This window comes from Aethalodelphis obliquidens, unplaced genomic scaffold, assembly GCF_003676395.1.
Source record: "Aethalodelphis obliquidens isolate GAN/ISIS:26980383/991018 unplaced genomic scaffold, ASM367639v1 scaffold7, whole genome shotgun sequence".
Classification (NCBI taxonomy): domain Eukaryota; kingdom Metazoa; phylum Chordata; class Mammalia; order Artiodactyla; family Delphinidae; genus Aethalodelphis; species Aethalodelphis obliquidens.
The window spans coordinates 1,891,799-1,915,395 of record NW_020837951.1 but is presented as its reverse complement, the minus strand read 5'-3'; the positions used below and the strand labels follow the sequence as shown (position 1 = coordinate 1,915,395).

The 23,597-nt window shown below is 50.2% G+C and overlaps 1 protein-coding gene across 2 annotated transcripts; it reads left to right on the top strand.

Moving 5' to 3' along the window:
- Nucleotides 1-5,029: 5,029 nt before the first annotated feature.
- LOC113619505 (histo-blood group ABO system transferase 1) lies at nucleotides 5,030-23,334 on the top strand. 2 transcript variants are annotated; one of them, XM_027104321.1, is made up of 7 exons: nucleotides 5,030-5,133; nucleotides 17,336-17,408; nucleotides 18,173-18,229; nucleotides 18,624-18,671; nucleotides 19,201-19,236; nucleotides 21,646-21,774; nucleotides 22,310-23,334. In XM_027104321.1, exons 3-7 carry the CDS (start codon nucleotides 18,204-18,206, stop codon nucleotides 22,998-23,000), a joined length of 930 nt encoding a protein of 309 aa, XP_026960122.1. In that variant the 5' UTR covers nucleotides 5,030-5,133; nucleotides 17,336-17,408; nucleotides 18,173-18,203; the 3' UTR covers nucleotides 23,001-23,334. The 2 variants fall into 2 exon arrangements, with proteins under 2 accessions (XP_026960122.1, XP_026960120.1); XM_027104319.1 differs by lacking the exon at nucleotides 5,030-5,133 and adding an exon at nucleotides 9,920-10,080.
- Nucleotides 23,335-23,597: the final 263 nt, after the last annotated feature.

The window sequence follows — 23,597 nt, the reverse complement described above, 5'->3', positions numbered from 1 at the left end:
GATGACTTTTTTTTTTTTTTTTTTTTTTGCGGTACGCGGGCCTCTCACTGTTGTGGCCTCTCCCGTGTGGAGCACAGGCTCCGGACACGCAGGCTCAGCGGCCATGGCTCACGGGCCCAGCCGCTCAGCGGCATGTGGGATCTTCCCGGACCGGGGCACGAACCTGTGTCCCCTGCATCGGCAGGCGGACTCTCAACCACTGCGCCACCAGGGAAGCCCTGGTGATGACTTTTTAGGTACAACATCAAAGGCATGATACATGAAAGAAGTAATTGATAAGCTAGACTTCATTAAAAATTTCTGCTCTGTGGAAGCCATAGACTGGGAGAAAATATTTGCAAAAGATACATCTGATAAAGGACGGTTATCCAGAATACACAACAAAACAAAACAAAACAAAACCCTCTTAAAACTCAGCAACCACAAAATGAACAACCTGATTCAAAATGGGCAAAAGACGTAACAGACAGCTCACCAGAGAAGACATTCAGATGGCAAATAAGCATATGAAAAGATGCTCAACATCATATGTCATTAGGGAAATGCAAATTAAAAACAACAACTAGGCATCACTAACACACCTATTAGAATGACCAAAATGCAGAACGCTGACAACACCAAATGCCGTGAGGCTGTGGAGCAACGGGAACTCTCACTCATCGCCGGTGGGAACGCACACGGTGCAGCCACTTTGGAAGACAGTGTGGCAGCTTTTTACAAAACAAAACAGACTCTTACCATATGACCCAGCAATCATACTCCTTAGTATTCACCCAAATGAAGTGGAAATTTATATCCATACAAAATCCTACACAGGGATGTTTATAACAGCTTTATTTATAATTGCCAGAACTTAGCAACTAAGATGACCTTCAGTAGGCGAATGGATAAATAGCTGTTGGTTCATTCACACAGTGGAATATTGTTCAGCACTGAAAGGAAGTGAGCCATCAAGTTAAAAAAAAGACAGGGGGGAACCCTAAGTACATAATAGTAAGTGAAAGAAGCCAGTCTGAAAAGGCCACAGACTGAATGATTCCAACTATTCACGACATAACGGAAAAGGCAAAACTATGCAGGCAGTAGAAAGATCAGTGGTTGCCAGGGGTTAAGGGGAGATGGAGGGATGAACAGGCAGAGCACAGAGGATGTTTAGGGCAGTGAAACAATTCTGTATGATACTGTAATGGTGGATACGTGTCATTATACATTTGTCAAAGCCCATAGAAGTTACAGCACCAAGAGTGAGTCCTGATGTAAACTGTGGGCTTTGGGTGATAATGATGTGTCAGTGTCGGTTCATTGATCATATTCTATGGTTCAGGATGCCAGTAGTGGGCGAGGTTTTGTGTGTGGAGTCAAGAGGTTCTATGGGAACTCTTTGTACTTTCCACTCAGTTTTTTCTATGAACCTGAAACTGCTCTTAAAAAAGTAAAGTTTAGGGCTTCCCTGGTGGCGCAGTGGTTGAGAGTCCGCCTGCCAATGCAGGGGACACAGGTTCGTGCCCCGGTCCGGGAAGATCCCACATGCTGCGGAGTGGCTGGGCCCGCGAGCCATGGCCGCTGAGCCTGTGCTCCGCAACGGGAGAGGCCACAACAGTGAGAGGCCCGCGTACCGCAAAAAAAAAAAAAAAAAAAACAGAAAAGTAAAGTTTATTAGTTGAAAAAACAGGTGGATCATTGAAACTGAATTCTTTTCTCTGGAAGTGTCACGTGTCACTTCTGGTCTCATTTCACTGCCCAAAACAAGTCACATGGCTGCCCCTCACTTCCGGCAGGCACCGAAATGCAATTCTACCCAGTGCCTGGAAAGAGAGGGCCAGGGTATTCGTAAGAGCCCCAGAGCCTCCTGAGCAAATGTTGCCTGCCACGACTCTTGGTACAAATTTCTGTACCAATCAGAGCTCTTAGCTGCAATCAACTCTGTTGGTTTCAGCAGAAGGGGATTTATTGAGAAGACATTAGGGCACATCCAACTTGAAGATGTCATTCTAAAGTTGGCATTTCCTCTGTTCTCCTTTCAGAAAATACCAAAGGCAAATAGGGGGGAAAAAAAACCCAGAAAACAAATTCTTAGAGGTATCTAAAGAGGCATTTAGTATCCTGGACCATAAATAGGTGGACAGGGTGTGAGAAATAGTAGAGATGGATCAGGGGAGCAAAATGAAGTGAGGAGGGGATGTACTTGGCTCCAGGTCTCTGGAAACATTGGTGAGTCCCCTTCTCCAAGGTGCAAACACAAAATCCTGCTCTAGCAATGAGGATGTGATGGGTGATACGGTAGTTGGAGCCTGTGTGGAGGTTTGCTTCCGAGAAGCAGAGGGTGGGATGCTGGGTGAAGACGCACAAAGATAAGGTATATTTGCAGGACTGTGTGTTGGGGACTGGGATTAGAGAGAGATTGCACTGGGAGCAATCCTACAGCTTCCTTTCCTCTATGACTCAGGGATGTAAAGGCTGGAGGAATTTACACATTAGGAAAACCCTTGTTACCCTTGATTATGATTCTCGTTCCTTCCCACAATGACACTTGCGCAAATATCTATGCCAGGAAATACCTTATTTATGGATGAGTTTCAAAATGGGAATTAGCATAGGACCTATGTAATGATACTACAAGGTTAAAAAGGGGAAAAGAACAGGTGAAACTCATGGCAGATGAAGAACCCACGCCAAAAAACTTATGCCATAGAACAGATGAAATTGTTTTCAAATATTTCTCCATGAATTAATTTTAAAAAATGAAGCAATCTCCTTGGTAAAACAAAACACAAAGCAGAAAAACTGAAGGTTAAACTCAAAGAGTGGGAAAAAAGAAATCATCACAGAAATTAAATAAAATTAGAAGTAGCATATGAAAAGAATAAGCACTCCTAAAAACACGCCAAGGGACACAGAAAAAAAGCCATGATTTTATAGGGGGTCCCAGAAGAAGACGGGAGAAAGGGGCTGAGAACATATTTGAAGACATAATAGCTGAAAATTTCCCTCACCTGGGAAAGGAAACAGGCATCCAGGTCCAGGAAGCACAGAGGGTCTCAGATGGGATCAACCCAAAGAGGGTCACACCAAGACACACTGTAATTAAAATGGCAAAACTTAAAGAGAATATTCAAAGCAGCAACGGAAAAGCAACAAGTTACCTACAAGGTAACTCCCATTAGGCTAACAGCTGACTTTTCAGCAGAAACTCTGCAGGCAGGAAGGGAGTGGCAGGATATATTTAAAGCGATGAAAGGGAAAAACCTACAGCCAAGAATACTCTGCTTGGCAAGGCTTTCGTTCAGATTTCATGGAGAGATCAAAAGCTTTACAGACAAACAGAAGCTAAAAGAGTTTAGCACCACCCAACCAGCTTTACAAGCAGAAAGTAACACACAGTTGTTAAGCAATCATACTCCAATGAGGATGTTAAAAACAAAAAGTGTTAAAGGAACTTCTCTAAGCGAAGAAGGGGCCACAACTAGAGCTCATTGGTAAAGGCAAACATACATTAAAGGTAGTAAAGCAACCATATACAAAGCTAGTAGGAAGTAGTAAAATCATCTATATCCAAAGTAAGTAGTTGAGGGATACACAAAACAAAAAGATGTAAAATATAAAGTCAAAAACCAAATGCTGGGGGGTGGGTATAGTAAAAAGGCAGGGCTACGCCTAGAGCCCGTGCTCGGCAACAAGAGAAGCCTGCACATAAATAAATAAATAAATAAAATTTATTATTGTTTTTTAAATGCAGGGCTGTTGTAAAAATGCATTTGAACTTAAGAGATCAGCAACTTCAAATAATCATACATGTATGTATAGATATGGGAGGAATGTAGTAAATAGCTATGGAATGTCTTTGTATGGTGACACACTGTAACTAAACTTATTGTGGTGATCGTTTTGAAATATATAGAAATACCAAATCACTATGTTGCTTAACAGGAACTAACAGTGTTGGAGGTTAATTATACTTCAAAAACAAACAAGCTCATAGAAAAAGAGATTAGATGTGAGGTTACCAGAGGCAGGGGGTGGGGGAAGGGAGAACTGGATGAAGGTGGTCAAAAGGTACAAACTTCCAGTTATAAGATAAATAAATACTAGGGATGTAATGTACAACACGATAAATATAATTAACACAGCTGTATGTTATATCTGAAAAGTTGTTAAGAGTAAATCCTAACAGTTCTCCTCACAAGGAAAATATTTTTTCTACTTCTTTAATTTTGTGTCTCTATGAGATGACAGCTGTTCACCAGACTCATTGTGATAATTACTTCATGATGTATGTAAGTCAAATCATTATGCTGTACACCTTAAACGTGTACAGTGCTGTATGTCAATTATATCTCTGAAAAACTGGAAGAAAGAAAAAACACCCATAAATAGATGCATAAAGAACGATATAGGTGCAAGTTATTAAAATAGGGATGCAAGTTCTAGAAAAATCAGGAACAACATGGAAGTGGTCTCTAGGGGTGGGACTTGGGGATCAAGAAGGTTTGGAGCAGAATCGATTCCTTCTTATTAACGTTGTGAACCTGCTACAAGCACTTCCCTTATTTTAAAAAAATCAAACAGATAACTGGGTGCAGGGGGGGACTGCAGGCATACGGGCTGTCCGGGAGCTTGGCCACGCAGGCAAGAGGGAGGGCAGCAGGAGAGGAGGCCTGGAGTCACCGGCGGGAGGGGAGGCTCCAGGCGGCTTGTGGAGCGGGCACAGCGGGGAGTCGAGGAGAGCCCGGGGTGCACCAGGAAAGGGACTCATCCTGGGCGCCAAAGGAGTGACACAGATGACGGAACGGGGAGGAAGAGCCGGGACAGGGGCGGGGCTGTGACCAGGCCTTGAGGCTCCCTTGAGGATGGACGCCTGCGCTGGTGCTGAAGCCACGTGACCCGTCCGGCTGGCTGTTTCTCAGGGTGGGGACAGAGAATGTGGACATCTGGGGAGGGGCAGCCAGCTAATGGGGGGGGGGGGGGGGGGATCAAGGACACCGAGCTAGATGGCGGCTGCAGTGCTGGGGACAGAGGGCAGGAGGGGGACCTTGTCCTCCGTTCTTCACCGGGTCTCCCCGATGCCTCCAACGGGGCCTGCCACGCACAGGCCCCCAGCCAGAGCCACTGAGTAAACGAACCTTTATGCAACAGGTTTGTTGGGGACACGATGGCAGAATACCTCATCCCCGCCCGCGGGCCTCGCATTCTATAGGGGACGCGAAGCACCGTTGAGCGGTGTGGTCCGGGCCTCCGTGGGGCAGTGCCCAGTGCACGCAGGCCAGGGGTGGCAGGAAGACCCCCAGGGGAGTGGTGCCTGGAAAACCAGCTGGAGGTGAGGGGCATGGAGGCAGATGCGGTGGTGGGAGAGAGATGAAGGCGTTCTGGGGGCCACAGGGAGTTTGCTTTGGTGGGCCTCGCAGCCGCAGGGGAGGGAAGGTCGGCGGGGTGGGAGGGTCTTGCCGGGCGACTCTGTCTGAGGACCATGTGTGTTCAAAGGGCTCTCCCTCCTAAAGTGACCTGGCGGCGCAGGTGCTGGTTGGCTGAGGGGGGCGGGGAGGGGCGAACGCTTGTTACTCAGCTGAGGAGGGAATGGTCCTGCGTGTCTGGGATCAAGCGTGAGCCAGGGCTCAAAGTCCTCTGTCACATTGGCAAATGTCTGATAAATCAGGAGATAAGGGTGGGCGGAACACGGGCTGGGGAAGACTGGACTGACTAGAACAGCACCGGGCAAGGGTATGGCCAGGACATCGGGGAGCACAGCCACAGAGCCGCTGGGGCAGGGGCCCTGCAGGCTGGGGGCAGAGGCAGGGAAGACCGGAGGGGTACCCTCTTTTCCCCTTTGGTAAGGCAGTGGCGGAAGAAAGTTTGAGGAAAGAACTAGAGCTGTAACATGGTCGTAACCTAGCTGGATGGACTCCTTGCCAGCTGGGCTTGGGCAACGTCATATATATTCTTCCTTAATTAACGTTGGATCAGGCTCTGCCCCACCAGTGTGCCTAGCATCTGGAACCTAGGGGCCAGTTTGAGGCGTTACCATGAGTGTGCTCCATTCTTTCCTCTCCTGGTCACATGGTGGCCATTGTTCCTTCAGCCACATAGTGCCACGTGGTGGTCCTTGTCCCTGACCTCAGGCCGGGCCTCCGGGGGTCCCCGCTCTGTTCCCCAGGCCTCGATCTCAGTGTCCAGCCCCACAGGTACTCATGCAGGTGCCCCCAGCAGATGGCCGGCCACCCCAGGCTTGGCGTGCGCTGGAGACCCTCCCTCTGTCTCATCCCCAGACCCATCAAAGCCCAAGCTTCCCCTGGCAAGAAGAACCCAACCTCAGGAACTGGGAGACATGGTTGCTCGACAAGAAAATATCCTTTACTTGTTCATCCTGAGCCAGTGGTAGAAAATACAACACAGCTGATTTTTAAAACATATTAAGAGGAAATTCACGTAACGCAAAGTCAACCATTTTGAAGCATCCAATTCAGCAGCATCTAGTCCACTCAAAATGTTATGCAGCCATCATCTGAATTTTGCTTCAGAACATTTTCATCTCCCCCTAGAAAGGTGCAGTACCCAGTAAGCAGTTACTCCCCATTCCCTCCTCCCCCTCCTGCCCCCTCCCCCCACCCCACCCCAGCGCCGCCGCAACCACCGATCTGTGTTCATCTCTACAGATTTCCCCGTTCTCGATACTTCATATAAGTGGAATTATGTCACAGTGGCCTTCGTGTCTCATTTCTTTCACTGATCACATTGTTTTTGAGATTCATCCGCGATGCGGCATGTATCAGTACTTCATTCGTTTTTATGGCTGAATAACACTCCGTTGTATGGATAGACCACATTGTGTCCATCCACTCATCTGTTGATGGACACTGGGGCTATTTCTACCTTTTGGCTATTGTGAACAGTGCTGCTATAAACATCTGCATACGTGTACTTGTTTTTGTATCTGTTTTCAATTCCTTTGGGTCTATACCTAGGAGTGGAATTGCTGGGTCATATGGTAATTCTATGTTTACATTTTTGGGGAACTGTCACACTGTTTTCCACAGCAAATGCACCATTTTACATTCCCACCAACAAAGTATGAGGGTTCCAGTTTTTCCACATACTCACAACACTGGTTATTTTCCATTTTTTGGATTATAGCAATTTCAGTGGGTGTGAAGTGTTATCTCACTGTGGCTTTGATGTGTATGTATATCCTCGATGGCTAGTGGGGTTGAGCGTATTTTCATGTGCTTATTGGCTATGTGTGTATATATTTTTTTGAAGAAATGTCCATTTTGAAATTGGGTGTTGTTTGTTGAGTTCTGGGACTTCTTTATATATTCTGGACGCTGGACTCTTTTTTTTTTTTTTTTGCGGTACGGGGGCCTCTCACTGCTGTGGCCTCTCCCACCGTGGAGCACAGGCCCAGGATGAGTAGGCCCAGTGACCATGGCCCACGGGTCCAGCTGCTCCATGGCACATGGGACCCTTCCAGACCAGGGCACGAACCCCCGTCCCCTGCATCGGCAGGCGGACCCCCAAACACTGCGCCACCAGGGAAGCCCTGGACGCTGGACTCTTATTAGATATGTGATTTACAAATATTTTCCCCCATTCTGTAGGTGGTCTTTTTACTCTCTTGACAGTGTCCTCTGATGCACAAAAGTTTAAAATTCAGATGAAGCCCAACTTACCTTTTTTCCTTTTGTTGCGTATGCTTTTGCAGTCATATCTAAGAGTCCAGGTCAAAAAACCTCTATGTTTCCCCTGAGCTTTATTTAATTAATTAATTAATTAATTTATTATCTTTGGCTGCATTGGGTCTTCACTGCTGTGCACGGGCTTTCTCTAGTTGCAGCGAGGGGGGGCTACTCTTCGTTGCGGTGCGCAGGCTTCTCATTGCGGTGGCTTCTCTTGTTGCGGAGCACGGGCTCTAGGCACGTGGGCTTCAGTAGCTGTGGCTCGCGGGGTCTAGAGCGCAGGCTCAGTAGTTGTGGCGCATGGGCTTATTTGCTCCGCGGCATGTGGGATCTTCCCGCACCAGGGCTCAAACCCGTGTCCCCTGCACTGACAGGCAGATTCTTAACCACTGCATCACCAGGGAAGTCCCTCCCCTGAGTTTTATGGTTTAAGCTCTTATATTTAGGTTAACAAAAATTAACTCAAAATGGAGTTAATTTTTTTGTATATGGTGTGAGATAGGGGTGACCGTTGATTTCTCACTCAGCTTCTTAAACAATTTTTATTGAAATATAGTTGATTTACAATGTTGCGTTAATTCAGGTGTACAGCAAGGATTCGGTTATACATATACATACCTATATATGTATTTTAGATTCTTTTCCATTATAGGTTATTACAAGATATTGAGTATATTTCCCTGTGCTATACAGTAGAAACTTGTTATTTATCTATTTTATATATAGTAGTGTCTATATGTTAATCTCAAACTCCTCATTTTTCCCTCTGCCACCCTTTCCCCTTTGGTAACCATACATTTGTTTTCTATGTCTGTGAGTCTATTTCTGTTTTGTAAATAAGTTCATTTGTATCAGTTTGTTTTTTGTTTTTCTTTCTTTTTGCGGTACGCGGGCCTCTCACTGTTGTGGCCTCTCCCGTTGCGGAGCACAGGCTCCGGACGCGCAGGCTCGGCGGCCGTGGCTCACAGACCCAGCCGCTCCACGGCATGTGGGATCTTCCCGGACCGGGGCACGAACCCGTGTCCCCTGCATCGGCAGGTGAACTCTCAACCACTGTGCCACCAGGGAAGCCCCTGTATCATTTTTTTAGATTCCACATACAAGCCAGATCATATGATGTTTGTCTTTCTCTGCCTGACTTACTTCACTTAGTATGACCATCTCTAGGTCCATCCATGTTGCTGCAAATGGCATTATTTTGGTTTTTTTTTTTATGGCTGAGTAACAGTTCATTCATCTTCTCCTGCTGCCATGTGACCCTGACAAGGGGCCTCTGTGGACCCAGCTCTGCTCCCCCCACTCCCAGCTTGGCACAGGCTAGGACATGCCCTTGGGATGCTTCGTGGTAGGACCCCTTCTTCCATCCCCAGTGGCTGGCACCCAGGGTTGTCGGCTGGAGAGGAGAAGAGAGCATCCAGGTTGCAGGATGACGGCGTGAGCCACTGGTCGGAGCCTCTGGCTTCTTCTCGTCCAGCCTGGGCCCCTCATCCCTGTCCCTCTGCCAGTGGGGAACCTGCACAGGAAGCATGGGCTGGGGGGAGAGGGGCAGAGAGTGGGCTGCCTCCTCCCCCTGAGCTGTGCCATGTTGAATTCTCGGATGGGGTCCACGGGCCTGATGTTCCCACACCCCAGATGGGCCTCCCCTAAAGACACAGGTGACAACCTCCCAGGAGCAGAGCCTCTACTGAGAATTTCATTGACACTCCTCTTTATCCCTGTGTGTTGGAATTCTCCGGGACCAGGAACGTTCCGCCAGAGAAAATGATGAGACCCAGAGAGTGTCCAGGACCTCTGGGCTATTTGGCCGTTGGGCAGGTGATATGCCAGGTGTTGTGAGAAAAGCAGTCCCCAGGATGGAGAGATGGCCTAGGAGAGGTGGGGTGTGGAGCGAGGACGAGCTTAGCTGGAGAGGTGAGCAGGGGTCAAATCCCCGCACACACACACACACACACACACACACACACACACACACACACCTCTGGGCTTGAGGAGCAGAGCAAGGGGCAGGGCTTGGCCCTGAGAGCAAGGGAAGCCACCAACTGGGCCTCTCTGTGATCTGAGGTGGGGGCGAGATGCTGCCCCCGGGGCTGTTGGGGGCAGCTGGCTTTGGGCATCCAGCCGACAAGTCTGGCTTTTGTAGTGGAACTCACCTGGCTGGCAGCGCTGGGTAGATTTGGACAAACAGGAAATCTGCTGAGGCTCCTCCCTGACACCTGACTCCTCCCCGAAAGAATGGACAGGTGGCGTTGGCCCTGGGGAAGGAGCTGGACTTTACTTCTCCGGTTAACCTGGCTCTGAGCCTGAGCTCTGAGCTGTGTGTAGCTTCTGGTGGGCTGACCTCTGCCTGCCACCCCCCATATCTGCCTCCAGGCTTCTGGCCTGCGGTCGGTCCCAGGAGCCATGGACCCCAGAGGTGAGTGGGGAAGGCCAAGGGCTCCAGGAATGGAGCTGTGGGCCCCGCTCTAGGCATCTGACAGTCTGGCCCAGCTTTCCCAGCTGCACTAGAGCCAGAGGTCCAGAGCCAGCCTTGGCGAGGACAGCGGGAGCAGAGAAGGTCTGGGGAGCTGCGCTTGCATGTGTTGGGGGTGGTCTTGGGTAGGGACGCTGCTGGCTTCCAGGGAAGTAGGATGGATGGGACGTGGCCAGGGTGGAGGAGGGTGGAAGGCAGACCCTCGGTGGAGCTGTCCTGATTTGACATGCCAAGCTCCTGCCCGGCTCTCCTGCAGGTAGGAGCACCTCTGCCTGCCCCCTCTCCCCGGCCTTCTCTTTCCTCTACTTGTCTGGGCCCCAGAGAAGAGAGAAGGCAGTCAGTGAAGGATTTCCTCCTGCTGTAAAGACTGCCTGGTCCAAGTTCCTCCCAGGAGCTTGGACACAGCCAGTGCCTGTGTGGGAGGTAGGAACCCAGGGCACCTGGCAGGGGTTGTGGGGAGGTGGAGGTGTTGATGGAGAGAGAGGCAGGGAGGGAAGGAGGAAAGGGCCAAGGGGACAAGAGCCTCCCTACGTCCAGGCTGGGTCCTGGACGTCATGAACCCAGCCCTGATCTGACCCAGCGTCACCTTGTGAGGCTGCGGGTCGAAAGGCAGAGGGGAGGGGACAAGAGAGGGAGGACGAGGAAGGGGCAGAGCAGCACTAAGCTCCCCAGAGGGTGGTCTGTGCCTCCGGGGTTGAGGGCTGGAGGCTCTGCCTGGCAACCACTCAGGTCTTACTTGTTAGAACCCACCCAACCCCCGACCGGCCCCCGGAGTCTCTCTTTACTGGACCAGTGGAGAAGGGTAGGGGAGGGACCGGGGGGCTCTGGGCTTTCCAGACACCTAGGAAGGCTCCTGTGCCTCATCCGCCCAGCACCCCAAGCAGGAGGAGGTGGCCCTGGTGAGAAGCTGGGAGGGTCCTGGGAGGCCACAAACGCCAACACGGTTCCTCACTCCTTCTGTTCCTTCCTGGCTCCAAGGACAGGGACCGGCTGGGGTGGGGGGCGCATGCCAGCACCTGCGAGGAGGCAGCGGAGGGGGATGGGACTTCTGCCGTCCTTCAGGGCGTCAGGGCTCAGCGCGGGCAGGACCCAGGCCCCCGCCTGCTAATGGGAGCCCCTGGGTGCGTGGAGGAGTGCACATCTCCCTGGAGGAGAAGAACAGAGGACACGGCCACCTCTTTTTGTGACATTTAACGCAAAAATTCTCTTTCACTGATGGGAAGCGGCCAGACTGACCTGGGTGGGGCTGGGCCTCGGGCAGGGCTCCCGGAAGAAATCGTGTTCCCAAACAGACTGGCATGCACCAGTATTCCTGGTTCATGTTTGTACTCGTTCCCTAAAGCCGTGTGTTCTCAGAGTGTACTCTTCATGACCAAAGCAGAGAGGCCCTTGTGAGGGTGGTGGGTGGTAGGAAGGGCTACCAGTGCCCAGAGCCAGCCAGATCCCATGGCCCTCCCTGGCACCATTTTCGACATCCTGCCCGGGTGTCACCCAGACCACCCCTGGGGCCTGGCGGTCCAGTTTCCAGTCTCTCTGGATCCTCGGAGAGCAGGTGTTTTCCACGGTCTCGTCCAGCATCCTAACTCCCCCTCCTCTGTCTGGTCCATCCAGCACACCTCGCTGCTCCCTCCCTTCCTGGGCTCACTTCCTGGGCCAGAGCCACACGCCCTGCATTTGTCCGGGAGCAGAGGAGAGCTCCTCGCACTCTGCAACAGAAACTGTGAACTTCAGGTTCACCTGGGCCAGCCCGCTCTGTTTCAGAGATGAGTGAGGAGTGGGGGGCTCAGAAAGTCAGCTGGGAGGCCAGCTCGCTCTGTTTCAGAAATGAGTGAGGAGTGGGGGGCTCAGAAAGTCAGCTGGGAAGCGCCAAAACCCAGACCAGTCCCCAGCCCTGAACTACCGAGCAGCTGTGCTGCACAAGGTGTGGGCGGAGAAGATTCCATCCACATCTGTGCATTGAGCTTCTACTGTGTACCAGACACCGTCTAGAGAGGGGGCAGGAGAAGTGTCAGGACACACGTCCCCGGTGCCACTGGGCAAGGCGGACACCACGCAGGATGTTGGGGGAAACTTACAAGCAGAGAAATGGTCGAGCTGGCCCATGATAGCCCAGCTCTCAGCACCCGGCAGGGTAGATCGGGGAAGGCGGGCTACGAACACCAGCCGTCCAGCATGCCAATACGCAGACAAAGGGGGTCCCCGAGGTCAGGAATCGGCTTTGCTGGACAGGAGCCGACTTCTGCCCATTCTTCCATCAGCTAGCTCAGGCCGCTGAACCCCGTCAGGGGCGGCAGATGAGCATGCAAGCCCAACCCATTTGTCTGCCCACTTTTTTTTTTTTTTTAAGAATTATTGTGGTAAAATATATAACAAGAAACTTATCATTTAAGCCATTTTTAAGTGTACATTTCAGTGGCATTAAGTACACCATCACCACCATCCATCTCCAGAACTCTTTCAACTCCCCAGATGGAAACCTGAACTCCCCTCCACCGCCGCTCCAGCCCCTGACTCCCCACCATCTACTTTCTGTCCCTGAGGACTTGACTATTCTAGGTCCCTCAGACAAGCGGAATTCTACAGGATTTGTCCTTTTGTGACTGGCTTACTTCACCTGGCATGATGTCCTTGAAGTCCATCCGTGTTGCAGCTCAGGACAAGCCTTTTTAAGGCTGACTCCTTTATCTAGCTAGCTAGCTATTTATTTATTTATTTTTGGCTGCGTTAGTCTTTGTTGCTGCGTGCGGGCTTTTCTCTAGTTGCGGCGAGCAGGGGCTACTCTTTGGGCTTCTCATTGGGTGGCTTCTCTTGTTGCAGAGCAGAGGGTCTAGGCATGTGGGCTTCAGTAGTTGTGGCGCATGGGCTCAGTAGTTGTGGCTCGAGTGCTCTAGAGTACAGGCTTGGTAGTTGTGGTGCACGGGCTTAGTTGCTCCGCAGCGTGTGGGATCTTTCCAGACCAGGGCTCCAACCCGTGTCCCCTGCATTGGCAGGCGGATTCTTAACCACTGTGCCACCAGGGAAGTCCAAGGCTGACTCCTATCCCGTTGTGTGGATGCCACACATTTTCTTTATCCACCAACCATCGATGGACATTGTGTTTTTGGCTCTTGTGAATAAATACTGCTGTGAACACGGGTGTCCAAATATCTCTTTGAGTCTCTGCTTTTACCTCTTTTGGTTATACACCCGTGAGCGGAATTGCTGGATCATATGGGAATTCTATGCTTAGTTTTTTGAAGAAGTGCTGTAGCTTTTTCCACACGACATGCACCAGGGATACATTTTGAAGGTGGAGCTGACACGGTGTGATAGTGAATTGGATTCAGGGTGGGAGGGAAAGGAAGTATTAAAGACGCCTTGGAGACCTTTTTTTTTTTTTTTTTGGCCATGCCTCACTGCTTGCAGGATCTTAGTTCCCCAAACAGGGATCGAACCCAGGCCCCACCAGTGAGAACACCAAGTCTTAACCACTGGACCACCAGGGAATTCCCAGCCTTAGAGCTTTTGATGCATGGTGACGCCCTATCATGAGACAGGAGGAGTGCCCCCCTTGGTCCCCCTTGGGGACCTACAGTCCTGTTTGGCCATGATAATGTTGATGTGCCTTCAGTGGGGATGGCCATGAATGGTCCAGTTTCCTAGTCCACATGTCCACAGAGGGGTGAAGGCTGCAGAAATGACTGGATGGTCAGCAGTGTAAATATGATATTTAATGCTCTGGTACAAGGTAGGAACCCCTGGGTGGTGAGTGTGGGTACAGGAGGGAGCCCAGGACTGCCCCTGGAGTCTCCAACATTTGTGCTACAGGAAGAGAAAGAGCAAAGGCCAGCTGGGCAGGTGTGGCCTGGGAAATAGACCAAAGAGAGCAGAGTTCCACTGTGGCTGACGGGTTAATTCAGACAAGGAAGGGAACACTGGATTGAGGCTGCCGAGATCACTGGAGCCTTTGTCGAGGGAAGTTTCAGTGAGGCAGTCAGGGTGAAAGGCTGGCTAGTGAGTGTAAAGGACGGAAGAAGGTTTGGAATGCTCGGGTGTAGAGGACTTTCCTTTACAAGATTTTCTGGAAAGGGAAGCTCATGAGAACCGGGAGGGGAGCTGGAGGTGGAGATGTCACAAGAATATGAGCAGTGTACAGATGTCACTCTCTGCTGCACCCCTGCCCTGACCACAGTTATTTCTTCCTGTTCACCTGCTCCTGCAGGTGCCTTATTGCCATGGCACAGCCAACACCCCGTTTCTCACCCAATGGGTGAAAACCGGAGACTTGTACAACCCTTATTTGCACTGCTCTTCCTATCGTGAGATTGAATTTCATTGCTGCGCGGGCTTTCTCTAGCTGCGGCGAGCGGGGGCTACTCTTCGTTGCGGTGCTCGAGCTTCTCATTGTGGTGGCATCTCTTGTCGCGGAGCGCGGGCTCTAGGCGCGGGGGCTTCAGTAGTTGTAGCACGTGGGCTCAGTAGTTGTGGCGCACAGGCTTACCTGCTCTGCAGCATGTGGGATCTTCCCGGGCCAGGGCTTGAAGCTGTGTCCCCTGCATCGGCAGGCGGACTCTCAACAACTGCGCCACCAGGGAAGCCCTTGGACTCTATTCTGCTCCATTGATTGGTTTATCTTAATGAAGTTCACCTGGTCTTGATTATGCTAACTTTCCAATAGATAGAACTTAAAATTATGTAGTCCTTTGAATTTATTTATATTTTTCAAAGTTATTTCAACTGCTATAAGTCCTTTGCATTTCCATACGGATTTTAGAATTCAGTTAGTCAATTTCTCCAAAAACCTTGCTGGGATTTTGATTGGAATTATTAATATATTGAATCTATAAGTTAATTTGGGGAGGTTTGACGTCTTAACAATATTAAGTCTCCTGATCCATGATCACGGTAGTTCTCACCATTTTAAAAGACTTCCTTAGTGTCTCTCAGCAATGTTTTGTAGTTTTCCCTGCCCATGTTTTGCACATTTTTTGGTCAGACTTTTCTGACAAAGTATTTCATATTTTGTATACTATTGTGAATGGGTTGTTTTATTAATTTCCATTTCTGATTGTTGGTTGTTAGTATAGAAAATAACAATTGATTTTTGTATATTGACCTTGTATCCTGTGGTTTTGCTAAACTCACCAGCTCACTTATTAGTTCTAGTAGCTTTTTTATAGATTCCATCAGATTTGCTACATAGATGAACATGTAGTATGGAGACAAAGACAGATCAGCTTTTTCCTCTCCAATCTGGATGCATTTCTTTTTCTTTCTTTTTTTTTAAAGCAGCTTTATAGGGGTAAAGTGGACATATAATAAACTGCACATTTATTTAAAGTGCAGAATTTAGTAACTTTTGATATGTATACACCTGCAAGACCATCGCCACAGTCACAAAAATTAATATAGCTATTATTACCCCCAAAGAGTCCTGTGCTCATTTGCAATCCCTCCCTGCCACGCTTACCTACCCACCTCCATCCTCAGGCAACCACTGTTCTGTTTTCTAGCACTATAGATTAATTTGCATTTTCTAGAATTATATAGAAATGGAATCCTCCATTAAATATTTGCTTTTATCTGGATTATTTCCACCCAGCTTAATTTGTTTTAAAATATGACTATAAGCTTAATTGATGTAATTCTCTCTCAGACACACACGATGGGACAGAACAGACTCTCAAGTATGACAAAAACTTCTTATGCACTTAATCTTGCCCATTTATTAAATCAAACACAAATTGGACATATCAAATTCCCTTAAACATTTAAAATATAGGACACATAGAGTTTATACAAAATGATACAATGTTACCAAATTCACTGTAAACTTGTATAAGCACGTTTTTGTTTTGTTTTGTTTTTAATTTTTATGTTTTTATTGACATATAGTCGATTTACAGTGTTGTGTTAGTTTCAGGTATACAACAAAGTGATTTGGTTATACATATATATATTCTTTTTCTTTTCCCTTATAGGTTATTATATAATACTGAGTATAGTTCTCTGTGCTATACAGTCAGTCCTTGTTAGTAATCTATTTTATATATAGTAGTGTATATACGTTAATCCCAAACTCCTAATTTATCCCTCTCCCACTCCTTTCCCCTATGTCTGTTTGTGTGTCTATTTCTGTTCATTTGTATATATTTTTTTAAGATTCCACATATAAGTGATATCATGTGATATTTGTCTTTTTCTGTTTGCCTTACTTCACTTGGTATGATAATCTCCAGGTCCATCCATGTTGGTGCAAATGGCATTATTTCATTCTTTTATGGCTGAGTGATACTCCATTGTATATAAGTACCACATCTTCTTTATCCATTCATCTGTCGATGGACATTTAGTTTGCTTCCGTATCTTGGCTATTATAGATAGAAGCACATGTTTTTGGATACACCCCTGAGTTTATACATCCCTGGGTTTTCACATTTTCATACCCAGTCAGAGGAAACTTAGGTATATACCCTTACCAAATGAAATTCTTTGGTAAATGTTTCTGGGCTGCACCCAGATGTACATAGTTTTCTTAGTCCAACACTTGGGAGCCCCTCGTATTTGTGATCAACGAGATTCTGGCTGCTGGGACATCAGACTTGGGCCTCCGAGACCCAGCGGTGCAGTGGCTATGGGGTGGGGGGTTCTTTATCAAGGGTGGAGCTTGTTAAACCCACAGGCTTCAGCTAAGATTTTACTAACGCATATGATACAGCTTCCTTCAAACATGCGTGTTCCTTGGAAGTGTAGCATCCCTGCAGTGGTCTCCCAGGCCTTACTGTTTTTGCTGCGTGTAACTCTGCGTGAGCTCCTACAGCATCAGGGCTTCGGGTGTTTATGGGGGTTGGCATCCCCTCGGCGAGCTTTGTCTCTCACAGCCCTTCTGTGTCTCGTCACCCACCCTGCTGGTCCATTCATGGCCACAGTCCATCTCAGCCGCTCCTTTGGAGCGTGCGAGTGGTCCTGGCCCCCTGGGGGCCTGCCAACAAGCAGGGGCACCCAGACAGGTGCCCAGGGGCTGCAGGGCGAGGCTCAAAGGGATTATGCTTCCAGGAGAGGTTATCACCCACCTTCCCTGTGAGCACAAAAGAGGGAGAGGGCTTCCGGCTGGAGCCGACAGGAGGCCGTTCCTGGCCAGTGCCCAATTCTGGTCTCAACAAGGTGATTTGGGGACCAGGTAAACTAGCCCCAAGTGACCTAGGCTTCTTCTCCACAGAATTCTGCAGAAAGAGCGCCAAGGTCTGGCTGTGCTCGATCCTGCTTTGTGCTGTACTTCTGGGCTTCTATAGGTAAGGAGGATGGTAACAGCCCTGGGACCCTACGGCAGGTGGGGATTTATGACTTACGTGACTTAACCTACTTACAACTTACTTACGTTAACGGAATGAGACCGGCTAGGTTTTTTCCCCTGTAACAATGATCCCAGAGAAGCCGTGAATGACACTGTAATTCCCATCTTGCAGATACCCCTTGCCTCATGTCACAACACTTGACAGGGGCAGGGCTGAGATGCAGGACCTCAGAACCAAATCCGGTCCAGCTCCCTCATCTGTTCAGCACTTGGGGGCCCAGCAAATGCTTGCTGGACAGAGGGTGGATGAATGGGCTAAGCTGACGGGACTACTCTCTCAGCAGCCCTGAGGTCCACCACCTGCAGGGCCAACAGGGGCGTCTGCCATTTAGGTAATAACTTTCACCTCCTTCCACCCACAAACGTTGGCATTCCTGAGCCTCGCCCAGGAGCGAAACTTTGCTTGGTCTTCAGGATGGGGACAGGCGCCACCAAGCTTCTTCGGTGGTGGGGTCAGGATTGGTGCGGGAAGGCGGGACTGGGGGAGAGGTAGCGGCTCTGGAGGGGGCGGGGCTGGGGAGAGGGGGGAGCTGGCATAGGGGGCGGGGCTGGGGAGGGGCGGGGCTGGCAGGGAGGGCAGGGCTGGTGGAAGTGGATGCGAACCTAGCCTTTGCCTGGTTAGCCCCCTCTCCTCTTGAGGGAGCACTTTCTTAGCAAGATGCTACTTTTGAAGGAATGACTGAGAACCTTTCCTCTCTGCAGCCAGGTTACACACAGAGTGGTTCTGCGGCAGATGCAGCTGGGGAAAAAGGAGTCCAGGTAGGGTGGGAGCTGGGCTCCCAGGGGTGAGGGGGGCATTGCCAGAGCTTCCTTTGGGATTCCAGGGCCAACCTGGGCAGCCACGGCTCCTGTCCTTCGTCCCAGAGCGGGGCTCTCCCCAGGCCGCTTTGTCACCATCGGGCGTGGAATCCCTTTGGGCAGAGCTGAGCACCAAACTCCCAGACAGAGTCAGCGTGTCCGAGGTTTCTTTGCCCTGCTTCCCGCCCCTGGCCCTCTCACCTGGCCACACGGCCCAAACTTTGCAGCCATGGGGAGCTTTCCTTAGTAGGGGCTGTGGCGTGATGGCCCTCGGGGGGTCCTGGCCGGTCTGGCACGGCAGTGCTTCTCCCAGCACCCTGTCCCCAGCTCTAAGCACTCTGTTTTCCTCCCTCAGTGAAGGTGACTGTCACCTGGACACCTGCAGGATACCTGAAGTACCCAGGTATCGGAGATCTCATCTTTGGGCTGTTTCTGTGCCTAGTTCCAAGCAAGTCACCATGTGTCTCCCTCCTCCCCCCACCCCCACCCCACAGAGCCTGAGTTGTGAGATTTGTCACGGGGGACGGCGTGGACGGGGTGGGTGCGGGCCAGCCCTGGGCTTCCCACCCCTGAACAAAGCAGGACACGAAGACCTTAGTCGTAATGAATTAGACCACAGGAAGGACTTACAGTGCACAAGGAGAGAAGAAAGAGACATGGGTGGGTCTCTAACCTCAGCAGTATCATAGAACAGTTAGGGAAGATCCTCCTTTCCTCTCCTCGTATCTCAGCCCCATCAGTTTATCCCTGGGGAAGTGCGTGGCCTCCCCAGGGCCGGGTAGGCACAGCTGGGTGAAGGAAGGAAGGGAGGAAGGAAGTCCCTGTGGCTGAGTGCCACCTCCTGGCAGGTATGGCACGCTGAACCGGGAGGAAGACCCTTGCAGCCACGGGCATCTATGATGCATTTCCTCACATGTGCGTCTTGTCCGCAGGTTGCTTTACCCCAAGGCCCAGCTCCTCAAGCCCACGTAAGTAGGCGAGTTCCTGCCACGGCTGCAGCCAGTGGGTTCCCTGCCACCACGTACCTCTTGTTTTCTGTTCACTTGCTCCTCTCCCTGGTTCAGTCTTTTCTTTCACCTTTTTCCTTTTCTTTCTTTCCGTGCTATAGGAGGCTGGGTTAGTTTTTAATGGGTTTGGTACAAGTTGAAGGAGCGATGGAATATGCCTCTAATTCTTGGTCATTAGGAGCTGTGTGGAGGTCCATACCAGGCACAGAACCTTCTTTTGTTTCTTCTTGGGGAAGGATGGCAGGGGTCTGGGCTGGGTTATCCCTGAGGTCTTTCCATGGGTGTAAATATCTGAGGAACTGTGGTTCCAAACTCACCTCCACACGCAATCGCCTGTCCCCAAATCCAAGCCTCCTTAGCCTGTACCTCCTGCTTCCACTGCCAGAGAGAGAGAGTGCCGGCGGCCCTTTTCTGAGGCACTAGACCCCAGAGCTTCGGGGCAGGAAGTCTCCCAGAGACCACTTTGATCAGCCCTCATTTTATGAGCAGGGAAGCTGAGGCTCAGAGAAGTGAAGGAAGTTGCCTGAGGCCCTGCGGCTGGTGAGGGGCAGATCGGGACGCAAGCTGGGTGGTTTCTGTCATGTCATGCCACATCCCTGCCAGGAGAGCTGAAAATGCTAGCTGTAATTTCTGAAACCTACGCCCACCCCTCCTTGAGTTTCTAGAGCTGCCAACCACGTGTGGCCATGAACACTAGAAGCAGGACTGCTCTAGAATGAGATGTGCTGTCGGTGTGAAGTGCACAGTGGACTTCAAACACTTAGTACTCGAAAAATGGACTAGGAGTTTGGGATTAACATGTACACACTACTATACGTAAAATAGGTAAACAAGGACCCAGTGTATAGCACAGGGAACTCTACTCAATATCTTGTAATAACCTATATGGGAAAAGAACCTGAAAAAGAATACATACATATGTAACTGAATCACTTTGCTGTACACTTGAGACTAACACAACTTTGTAAATGAACTATACTTCAATAAAAATACCAGTTACTTATTGAAATGATAATATTTTGGATATATTGCATCAAATCACCTGTAATTTTACCTGGTTCCTTTTACTTTTCTGTAGCTCCTAGACCATTTCTAGTTACATATGTTTCTGAGGGCCAGCACGGATCTGGAGGGACAAGTTGGGGTGAGCGTTTTTGGTGGATCCTGGTGGTGTGATGAACGACTGAATGAACACTTGGGAAATAAGAGTGGGGGGGAGGTGAGAGGCGTCTGTGCCGCTGGAAGATGGAGAAGGGGTAGAGAACACAGGGCCCCTGAGAGGGGCGGGGCCTTGAAACTCTTCTTCATCCCTGAAAGAGAACTCGCGATTTCTCTACTCACAGCAAGCATGTGGGTTTTCCCCACCAAGTGGTTCTGACACTCCCTGCAGTTAGCACAGACCCCCACAGCGGGAGGGCTCAGCCTCAGGGCCCCTACTTCACACACCCGTTACAAGGCCAGGTTGTCACCCGTGCTTCCGACCGACGGGCTCTAAATCATTTCTCACCACCCGCTCCTTGGGTTTGATGATTTGCTAGAATGCTCCCAGAACTCAAGAAAACAGTTTACTTACTAGATTCTTGGCTTGTTATAAAGGGTGCAGGTCAGGGACAGTTAGATGAAAAGGTAAATAGGGCCAGGAGTGGGGAAGGGGTGAGGCTCCCATGCCCTCCCCAGGAGCATCTCCCTCCCAGCACCTCTGTGTGCTCACCAACCCGGAAGCCGTCCGACCCCACAGTTTAGGGACTTTTATGGAGGCTTCATCACGCCGGCATGATTGAGTATTAACTCGATCTCCAGCCACTCTCCCTTCCCTGGAGGATGGGATACGAGGCTGAAAGTTCCAAGTTTCTAATCCTGGCTTGGTCTCTCTGGTGACCAGTCCCCGTCCTGAACTACCCACGAGCCCACCCAGAGTCACCTCATTAGAATAAAAGACGTCTCCTACGACCCCCGAAATCCCAAGGGTCTTACTAGCTCTGTGTCAGGTAAGGGGAGGGGAGGTAGTGGCAAATATATATTTCTTCTTATGGCAAAGTACCCATGTGCTGGGAGAGGGCTTAGAGCTTTGCCCTCAGTTGAGACTCTTCTCCTCCTGGAAACAGAGTTGGAAGGCCTCATAGAAGGAGGGTCCTATGGGATCCAGCACATGGCTGGTACTCAGGAGATACTCTAAGTTAGGGCAGTGAAGGGATGGGAGTGTTGAGTCTCGGGTGCTGAGCTTATGGGGCCAAGAGCCCTGGGTTGGGAGTCTGGAGTCCTGTCTGCTCCTAGCTCTGTGGCTCACAGACTGTGCAACTTTGGGCAAATCCTTCTCTGTGGCCCACATCCCCATGCCCTGCTCTCACACACTGTGACTCATCTCCCCAGGAGAGTGGATGTGCTGGTCATGACTCCCTGGTTTGCACCCATCATCTGGGATGGAACCTTTGACTCTGCCATCTTGGATGCGCAGTTCAGAAACATCACCATTGGGCTGACCGTGTTTGCCATCAAAAAGTAAGTGAAGGATGCTTGCCCGGGGTAAACCAGGAAACCGGCCCGAGCTGCAGGGGGGCACTCCTCTCTCGGTGTCTCTCTTTTCCAGGACAAGGTGCTCAGCTCACGGGGTGGGTTGGGGTGTGGAGTCACGTGTGACTTTGGGCGTAGGTGAACTTGGTGGGATCTTCAGGGCATCACTGGGCAGACCGCTGCTCAAGATAGCAGCCACACACCTGAGAGTCATCTGTTCCAGAGGTCACTGCGTCAACCTCTCAGAGATGGGCAGCTGACGTTCACCACTTCCACGTGCCAGCCGTTGTGCCAGGGGCTTAACCGCACCACAGCTCATACATGTGTGCTCCATTACCCCAATCTATTACCTCATACAAGTAAAATCATATAGTACTTGACTTTTTGTGGTTGGCTTATTTCACTTAGCATAATGTCCTCAAGGTATGGCTAAAGTTTTACAAAGTGTTTTTGTCTAAAAGTCTATTATTTTGCTGCTGTGTGAGTCTGTTAACACCCACCCTCTCTTTCCTGGGGGTTTTAGATACGTGGTCTTCCTGAAGCTCTTCCTGGAGACGGCCGAGAAGCACTTCATGGTGGGACACAAGGTCAACTACTATGTCTTCACTGACCAGCCGGCGGCTGTGCCCCAGATCCCCCTCCAGGAAGGGAGGCAGGTGGTGGTCCTCGAGGTCCGAAACTACAAACGCTGGCAGGACATATCCATGCACCGGATGGAGATGATCAGCAACTTCTCCCAGCAGCGCTTCCTCCGCGAGGTCCATTACCTGGTGTGCTTGGACGTGGACATGAAGTTCAGCGACCACGTGGGCGTGGAGATCCTGGCACCTCTCTTCGGGACCCTCCATCCTGGTTTCTACGCAGGTGATCGCCAGTCCTTCACCTATGAACGCCGACCCTTGTCTCAGGCCTACATTCCAAGAGATGAGGGTGATTTTTACTATGCGGGAGGCTTTTTTGGGGGGTCGGTCCCTGAGGTTTACCGGCTCACCGTGGCCTGTCATCAGGCGATGATGGCCGACCAGGCCAACGGCATCGAGGCTGTGTGGCACGATGAGAGCCACCTGAACAGGTACCTGCTGTACCACAAGCCCAGCAAGGTGCTGTCCCCCGAGTACCTGTGGGACGAGCAGATGCTGCAGAGACCACCTTTACTCAGGAAACTTCGATACGTGGCTGTGCCCAAGAACCACGCAGAGATTCGGAACCGATGAGAACACACTTCCCAAGAGCCCACGTTACCAGGCTGTAGCGCATGTCAGTGGTTCTGCTGTCTTGATAAGGGATTGGCCAAAGATTTGATGACGTGGATGAGGCCGTCTCTTTGTTTCCTCCTCTGGAGGGTCTCCCATCACTCATCAAACAAACCCAGCTCCGGGTTTTCATTCCCTCCTAATCCTGCATTCTCTTTAAATGTGACTGAGCCTTCAAGGTCTCTACAAGGTCACCTGTTAGGAAGCTGTCTTTGGTTCTCTCTTCTTCCTGCGGTTGAAGTGAATTGCTCTTCCCTCTGCATTTCCATAAAGTACTAAGTGTATTCTTTGGCTATGTCTGCCATTCTGCCTACATTACCCATTGGCCTTGCCCATTACGATGTGAGCTCCTGACGGCAGAGGCCAAGTACACACCTCAGTGCCTGATGCCCAGGGACTCTCAAAACTGTTCACATTTAAATTTAAGGAACTCTTTTTTTTTTTTTTTTAGCTGTGCAGCCCAGCTTGTGGGATCTTAGTTCCCTGACCAGGGATTGAACCTGGGCTCTCGACAGTGAAAGCGCAGAGTCCTAACCACTGGACCGCCAGGGAGTTCCC